The 9479-nt window shown below is 33.1% G+C and overlaps 1 protein-coding gene across 1 annotated transcript in view; it reads left to right on the forward strand.

Moving 5' to 3' along the window:
• The window catches only part of LOC106681443 (venom serine protease), a 47167-nt gene that overhangs the window by 7613 nt on the left and 30075 nt on the right, over positions 1-9479 (forward strand). Inside the window, exons 2-4 of the mRNA XM_067048946.1 lie at positions 313-408; positions 497-680; positions 7847-8035. Of these exons, the coding sequence (XP_066905047.1) occupies positions 325-408; positions 497-680; positions 7847-8035 (457 nt within the window). The 5' untranslated portion in view covers positions 313-324. The remainder of the gene's footprint in view (positions 1-312; positions 409-496; positions 681-7846; positions 8036-9479) is intronic.

The following is a 9479-nucleotide window of genomic DNA, read 5'->3' on the forward strand; positions in this document are numbered from 1 at the left end:
CCAGGGACCAAGACCTCCATAAAAGCAGTACTAGGATCCAAGTCCTCTTAGACAGTGCCAGGGACCAGGTCCCCCTAGATAGACAGTACCATGGACCAAGTCCCCCCCACATAGGCAGTGATAGGGACCAATTCCTAATAGACAGTCCCATAAGCCTAGTGGAACATTTGGAAAAAAGGCGATTGTGAGTTCTTGGCTCATAACATTCACTTTTTTATTTAATTTAATAATGTTTATGAGTATAATTTTTTTATTTATTATATATTTTTTTTAAAAACTTGATTGTACAGTTTTGGTAATTTGTTTGATTAGATATTTTCATAAATGAAGGTGCTGTTGTGGTTGATGATGATGTTGCCGTGGGCCAGAGGTGCTGACCTAACCTGCAACTGTGGATGGCGGAACATAGTAAGGTTCTTCTTTTCTGGTGTAGTTCATCCCCTTGCAAAATATTACCCTTCTAATTTCCACATCCTAACTCCAATTTTTGCTCTAGAGAAGGATTTACGGCGGAAAAGAGGCAAAGAAGAACGAATACCCCTGGATGGCGGCGCTTAATATCGGATGTGGCGGGTCTATCATCACTCCGAATCATGTCTTGACGGCGGCACATTGCACAGATAGAAGGTCTCCCAAGGACCTACAAGTTTTGGTTGGAATTCATTATAGAATTTCTGGGAGTGAGTAAAAATGTTAAAATACGAAATTTATTAATCTAAAAAATATATATACACATAAAACTTTACCTATTTAAATCAAATTATAAGTATAAATTACTATTAGTAGGGTGAATATGCCGGTTCTGGGACCTAAAATTGAGGAGAACTTTTGGACATTGGACCCTAGGCTTGATCCTTTCTCAACTAAACAGATCTAACCACCTCGTCTTACTCAAAACCACCCCAAACCATAATATAAGTCTGAAATGATATTTACGGAAATATCCGCGTAATACATGTATCTATTAATGGCATGCAGGTGTGTACCTGTTTGTATGGACAGGTTTAACATGCCTAGTCCACTCAATATATGTATATGTATTTTAAATAATTAGCAAAATTAAGATTTACTAATTAATTAAAGTTAACTACCATGGGTGTACTTCGATATATATACCTCCTCCCCTGGAAATGTAGATCGTGCAGGTTCTAACCTAATTCTACAGGTTTTAAAAGGTTCAACTCATATGCCAAGTCTGCACAATATATGTGTGTTTGTGTATATATATATATAATTAATTCTGAAGAAAGTAGACAGTAGACTATTAAACTTAATTGAAACAATGTTAACAAAGTTATTAACATAAACTAAAACTCATCAATTGAAAAAAACAAAAAAAAACATTTTATGTATTAGTTCATCTGGGCACCGCTAGGGGTACAGCTAGGGTTGCTCCAGTATAGCAGCATCACAGTTATTCAAATTATGAATATAATTTACACCTTCCTTTGTCAATGACTCTTTTTCTACCAGAATGAGTATGGAACTAGCTTAGAGCTATGGAAGAAATTTGCTGCCCTATGTTTTGCATCACACTCTATTCATAGAGGGATGATGAAACTCTCCTTTTTACAATAAATGGTCCTTTCCTAATTTCTTCTAGTTTATTTCTATTTAATCCATTGCCTGTTTCAAACAATTATAAATCACATTCTTTAAATTCATATTCTTTCCTAGTTCGATCCACCCGCTTGTTATTCCGTTCAAAATTTTCAATAGCTTTCCGACGATCTGTACTCACACCATTGTCCTCTTTCAATTCTGCAGGATCTATATCGGATGTTATTCCATATAAGAGATAACCTGGTGAAAATGTAGTCGTTCTCTGAGGTGTATTGTTGTATTCCTTGATACAAGACTCAGCAACAGTAGTACATGATACTTCCCTGTCAGTCTCATTCGTTCGACAACGTATTCTGTTGACTAAAGTTTGGTTTAACCTATCATTTAAGCGATTAGATTGTGGATTGTCTACCGTTGTGTAGAGAAGATCAATTCTCTTGTTGTCCAGGTATTTTCTGAAATTCCTTGAAATAATAGCACCATATTGATCTACTAGCAACATTTTTATGTTGTTTCCTTCTGCCTCTGGGTTGATCAGTTTGATTAAATCAGCAGCAGTTTGGCCAATAGAATTTCATGCATATTTAGAAAAATGATGGACCCGTAAATGCATATATTTCTTTGTAGATTTATTCCCAGCAAAAGCACTAATTGTGTCGATAGACATGATATGATAAGGATATTCTGCTGGGCCCAACTAAGATAGTAATCCTATCGCTCTTCCAGTTCTAGATTTATTTTTAACACACACTTCACAAGATTTACAAAACTGATTAGTAAGTGTGTCCATGTTTTTAAAATACTAGAAGGGTCTTAATTTGTCAGCTATCTGTCTGGTACCAATATGCCCGTAACATTGGTGAATTTTTTATATCAAGTTGAGTCCTAATCCCTGTGACACATAGATTCGTTTCCTGTTGTTCAGCATCTTGAACCTAATCTTGTCATCTTTAAACACCTTCTTCAAAGCTTCAACCTCATCTGTGATTGTTGCCTGATCATTTATTATGTCTTCCAGTTGAGTCATATTAATCACCTTCAAACAGTCCTCTTCATCTTCAAAGCTTTCTAGAACTCGGTTTCGGGATAGAGCATCAGCTTCTATGTTGTCTTTGCCTTCCTTATATATGATTTTTAAGTTGTACTGAGACAGATACAACATCATGTCACCAAATGCTTTATCTTTGCGTGATTTACATTTTAAATTTACACGTAACCCTCCAATCCCACATCACCACCCTTGAAGATTGGTGCCAAAACTGGAGGATTAAAATTAATTCCAATAAATTCCACCAAATCGCATTTACCCTTCGACGTAAACCCATGACCTGTTGCCCTACAGTGTCCTTTAATAATACCCCACTTATTCCTGTCGAACAGATCCGTTACTTAGGAATACATCTCGACAAACGACTGACATGGATTCCTCATACAAGACTAAAAAGACAAGAAACTGCTCGTAGATTCCCATTATTTCAACATTTATTAGACAAACGGTGTAAATTGCCAATCCATTACAAAAGACTGATCTACATGACTATTATAAGGCCTATCTGGACATACGGAGTTGAACTTTGGGGCTCCACTAAATCATCAAATTCCTCCAGAATCCAATCCTTACAGTCCAAAATCTTTCATAAAATCCTTAATGCTCCTTACTTTGTCACAAATCAAGTCCATCCATCAGGACCTCAATGTTCCATATGTTGCCGATTTGGCCAGAACCAGATACCGTTCCTTCCATAATGAACTTCTCAACCACCCAAATCCACTTGTTTCTAACCTGGCTCCTTCATTACCTAATAATCCTCCTAGGCGTTTGAAAAGAAGATAGCCTCGAGATCTTCTCTAGAAATGTTATTGGAGTTCTATCAGTGGGTAGATTCTCCACATATTTGTATCATGTCACTATGTCACCTACATCAAATTTACTTATTGTATATATATGTATACAGTTGTAAATAACAATAAATAAATTATTAAAAAATAAAAACAAAAGATTGACAGGTGTTTTATGATCCGATGTCAAAGTTAAAGCCTTACCTATAAGATAATGTTGCCGATACACAATTGCTTCGTTTATTACTAGGCATTCTAAATTCATTAGGTCTTTCTTCATTAGACCTGGTGTCAATTTCTTGAAAAAATAGCCGACAGGATGCAAGATGCCATCTGATTGTGGTTGCTTCAGAACTGCACTTAGACCTGAACGTATTGCATCAACTTCAAAAATTATATCTTTATCTTGGTCATAAATTGCTAGGACTGGTGCTGCACATATATATCTTTTTATGTATTGAAAACAAGATTCGCATTCATCCAACTATAAGAATTTCTCATTCTTTTTCAATAAATTATGTAATGGAGCTAATCGTTCAGTACAATGATCTATAAACTTTCGGTAAAAGTTAATCTTACCCAAAATTTGGCGAACCATTTTTCGTGTCGGTGAAATTCTTTGATTGCAATCAAGTTATCTTTAATCGGATAAACCTTGCCATATTCTATTGTGTACCCAAAGTATTTCACTGACTGCATAGCAAAACCACAGTTCGCTAGATTTAGTTTAAGTCATTCTTTCTTAACTACTTCAAAGATTAAGCCCAAGTGTTTCAAATGTTCTTCAAAAGATTTTGAGAAAATCAAAATGTCATCAATATAATTTACGCAAAATACCTGCCAACAAAAACAAAAACGGTCGATGAAGTTTTTTTTAATTAAACAGATTAAGAAATTAGAGGATCGCATTTCAACAACATATGCAGTAACTTTAAGTGATATAGAAAAAAAAATTGTTAAGCAAGTTTAATGGAAACGAGAAGCTTAAAATTGGATTACATCTTTTGAGAAAGAATGTTTGAGGTTTAAAATACTCGATTGTTCCACCAGGGTAGAAGCCTTAAAATTGATTATAGATGGTAATGTGAAGGAATGGTATAGTTCAAATTTAATTAGGTTACCGTTAGATGATCGGGAAGTCTAGAAAAGATCATTTTTATTGGTTTATAAACAAAAAAGTTGGATTGCAATCCACACAGCATTCAATTACAAGTATATCTTCGGTCCGCCGATTTCAACTCTAGAAAGAACGTTTACTTTAAGAAGCAGACAAAGATATGCCCGAAATGTCTAGAATATGTCAGATAGTGTATAGTTTACTATTAGATATTTATGGTAGGCTTAATAGAAATGAAATTATGACAGTAGATGATCTTTTGAGAGAAATAAAAAAATGCAGTGATTCTTATGTGATAAAAACAAGATCCGAAGAAAAGCAACATGCAGTGGTAAAAAATACTGATATAGTGAAGGAAAAAACAGAAAAACTAGCTGGTTTGGATAAAATACCGTGCACCATTTGCCAGGGACTTAAGAAGTTTTAAGAACCGTTTTCATCCAACTTGAGTGTGCCGAAATAAACCAACACAACATGAAAATACTGTTAATTTGCCAGATGATGGCCATGGGACTAAATTTTTGGGGTATGGACATGGATAATGAAACCAACTCAAAAAACTAAACAGCTCGGAAAATCTCACACTGTGTACATTAATTAGGATTAATGAAGTGGTAGATAGAAATTCTGTAGTGACCGCTGTTTATGATAATGGCTCCACATGTTCATTGGTTAATGAAAAACTTGTTCGTTTATAGAAATCAAAATTGCATTCCGATGGAAGTATTTTGAAAACTATAAGCGGTGTGATATTTTGCAAGAGCCGGGCTAGTCTGCGTTTATATAGGAGAAGTAGAGGATACACTGAATCTATTTGTTGTTGAAAACAGTGATTTTAATTATGATTTATTACTTGGATTAGATGCTATAAAGAAGTTTAACCTTATTCAAGATGAAAATTTACGAATTAGGCAGAAAACAAAGGATAACATAATTGAAGTCCACAACGTGACTATTGACAAAGGTCCATTAAAAATTAAAACTAGAGAGGATATATCAGGATTGAACACATTCAACAATAATAAGGACTCCTTAAAAATAAATTTATAACATTTGAATGAGAAAAAAGGGGGAGTTTATGAATTTTTTAAGTGAAAATGATAAATGTTTAGCCACTGATAAATTTGGTGTGAGTATAGTTGGCGTTGGTGAAGCACACATTAAACTAAAGGAGGACAAATATATTTCACGGAAACCATATAGGTGTTCATATGCATATCAAGAGGAGATAGACTCATATATTTCCAAATTATTAGAGAATGGTTTGATTGAGAATCTATGTCTCCTTTTGCTTCACCTATTACTTTGGCATTCTAAAAGCAGGATGGAAAACTAACAAGGCTATGTGTCAATTTTCGAAAACTAAACGAGGTAGTAGTACCTGAACCCCAACCATTTTAGAGAATCGACGATCTTGTAGTGAATGTTGGTGACTGCTGTTGGTTTACTCCATTGGATATCAACCCGGCTTTTTGTTCTATAACTCTTCGAATGAAAGACAGGAAAAAGACGGCATTCCTAATTCAAAAAGGTCACTGGCAATGGAAAGTCCTGCCATGTAATTTTAAAAACTCTCCAGCTATCTTTCAACGAATTATGGCAGGTATTTTGTGTAAGCATAAAAACTTTTATTTCATTTAGTGCTGTTGGGAAATTGAGGCACGTGAAATCGTACCTATGTTGTATAGTAGTGTAATTTGAAACTCTTTCGGGGTGAATTAAAAAAAATTTCGATAGAGTTGCATATTTAACGATTGTGCTACCTCTTAAAGTTTTATATTGATAAACTTTCAGCCTGAGGCCATCAATAACATAGAGTTAGAATAGAACAACAGCTCTTCTTCAATTCACATTAACATAAAATTAAATAAGAATAGCAAAATGTATTTTGACAACAATAAAAAAAAAAAGAAATATAAAATACAGTAAACACTAAAATATGGAAAAGGTAATGAGAGTAAACGAAAAATAAAAGAGGATAATGAACAAGAAGGTAACATACCTACAGATGGAAGGCGATCACAAAAATGATAGGGTTAGAGGAAAAAGGGAGAGTGGTGGTGTGTTAGCGGTTAAAATACGGTATACTTGAAAATAACGCTGAAGTAAATAGTATTGGAAAATTAAATGAGATATTAAGCAAAGTAAAAAAAATATAATATACTCGATAGAGGATGATTAATAAGGATTAATAAATAATGATAATAATAATGAATTTCTAACGAATCTGAAGGTTCGATACCGATACCACCAAACATTCTCTTCCTGTGATGCCCCTCCAAACCCATTTCCACTAAATCACTTTTAACGCAATCCTCCCATCTACGTTTCGGTCTATCCCTCGAAGGTTTACCCGTCGCTTATTACCATTTTAGGAATTCGCTCGTTACTAAGCCCCAAAACCTGGCGTGTAAGGTCCTAAACGTTACAATGCTATAACTTGAATTATATTTACCAAAGGTAGATCTCTTAATTCAGCGTTGTGTAATCTTCTAAATTCTTTCGTTAATTCATCCCTTGTCGGTCCGAATATTTTGGGTAATACTTTATTTTAGAAAACCTTAAAGCGCTGTTCATCCCTTAGTGTCGCCTTATGAGGCCACGTCTCGCATCCATAAAGAACAATGGGAAGGATTGTAGTTTCGTAAATTCTAATTTTTAAGTTTTTTGATAGAAGGCGCGAGCTAAGTAGTTTCGAAATTGAAAAATAAGAAGAGCTTTCCGCCTTGAACCTAGCATTTATTTCGTCATCAATTTGGTTTTTTCTAGTTACCGTAGAACCTAAATACTTAAACCTATCTACCTGTTTACATATTTATAGGAGGAAATATGTCTATATCACCGAAATTGTTCCCGTTTCTACTGCTAACTATATATTTTGTTTTATCCGTATTTATTTCAAGACCTAGTTCCTTACTAAGGCGATTGTATTTAGTTCTATAGTTTCCTTGTCCTCACCCAATAATACCAAATCATTAGCATACCCAAGCACCGGTATTTTACCAACCAAAATGAAACCCTTTTCGGTATTCATCACACTTTTATTGACGTATTCTAGTGTCCAAATCCTGTAACCTCATTATGACCAATGTTTCAGGTCCTGTAAGCTCATTATGACCAATGTTTCAAATCCTGTAAGCTCATTATGACCAAAGTTTCAAATCCTGTAACCTCATTATGACCAATTTTTCAAACCCTGTAACCTCATTATGACCAATGTTTCAAATCCTGTAACCTCAATATGACCAATGTTTCAAATCTTATGAGAGCAAATCTAGATGTAACTTTATTGTAGTTCATGTATTGATAATTTTCTTACATTTCTAGGCAACCCCTTTGGGAAATTACATGATGTAAGTAAGATTTTTCAACATGAGCGCTACAACCGCCAAGCCATTACAAATGATATTTCCATCCTCTTTCTTTCTAAACCTGTAAGTTATAACCATAAAGTCGGTCCAGTCTGCCTGCCACACACACAACGCGATTTAGAAGGAAAGTTCATCAAAGTCACAGGTACACTATGGTAGAATAAATTTGACCCATTGTTATGATTTAAGACCAGAATTTCATGCAATTATGTGTAAAAGTTTTCTTTATAAATGACCAAAATCTTATAAAAATCAATTTTATTATATGTAAAAATTGCGTCTATAAAACACCAAAATCCAGCCAAAATTAACTTTATTATGTAAAAATTGGATTTGTTTTTTGCACATAAAATTCATTTTTTTAACACACTTGATTGAATTGTTACAATGCATTAAAAGACCGTCTTTTTCTTACTGCCATTTGTCAATGTCATATAACCTCGAAAACAAAAACAATTATAAATATGATATCACAAAAGTTTCGTATTAAAATTTTATAAAATGGCTATATTCTTAAAAAAAAACATATCTATATTCTCAAAACTAAATTATAATATTATTTTTTTATTTCTATACCTTATAACTTATTTGTGATGTTTATGTACTTTATTTTACATCTTACCATGTACTTATATTTTATTGTTCTTATAAGTTATTTTATTCAATAATTTTTATTTATCCATTGTTTTTATTAATTTTCCCATTTACTGGTTCATTCATCTTTCACTTCGCATTGTTATAAATTAACTTATTTTACTTTACATTTTTGTCATTTTTCTCATGTTGTCTTGACTAATGATATTTTCAATGTAGATAAATTATTATCGTCACCATCTATACAAAAACAGTACTTATTGTCTAATTATCCTGTATTTTATTTTTACGCCTTTTTATTTAATATTCTTTATTTACTTCTTTTACAATTGTTGTATTATTCCTATACTGTTTTCATTTTATTATCCTAACTATATTTTTTATTTTGTATATATTATTTCCGACGTAATATTTAGTTTATCAATTCATATTTAGTTTTTCTTAAATTCTAATATTCTTATAGTTATTATTATTATCATATCTTTTACTTGTATTATTTTTTATTTGTATACCTCTTTCCTGTATTCACGACGTAGTTGAAATAGAAATAAAATGGAACACATTTATCCCCCCATTCCCAGTCTCCTAATAATACAGGAGGTTACGCGTTTCTTTAGGTTATCCTTTATCGTTGACAGGGACTGTTTCTTATCGATTCTTGTTTTACTTTGTTGGCAAACATATTAACAACTCTGTTCTGACTTGTAATTTAACAACGCAGTATCTTACAAAAAAAAATGTGTGGGTTTAAAAACGCGCCTGACGTGACAACTTTACGCTAAATATTGGAATAATAATATTAATAAAATAGACACACAATATTTGAATCAAGATATTTATTTTCCTTTACAATTTTAAACGCTTTCTAAAGTCACTTTGTCGATCACTGTTAGATTTAGGATCATTTTCTCGTTTACTACCCATGTTCACTAGTTCAATACCAGTTGTATACTGATTCAATCTTGATATATAGTAGCTATTATAGATTTTTAATT

The sequence above is a fragment of the Halyomorpha halys genome, unplaced genomic scaffold, assembly GCF_000696795.3.
Source record: "Halyomorpha halys isolate HHAL.00 unplaced genomic scaffold, Hhal_1.1 Scaffold338.1, whole genome shotgun sequence".
Lineage (NCBI taxonomy): Eukaryota > Metazoa > Arthropoda > Insecta > Hemiptera > Pentatomidae > Halyomorpha > Halyomorpha halys.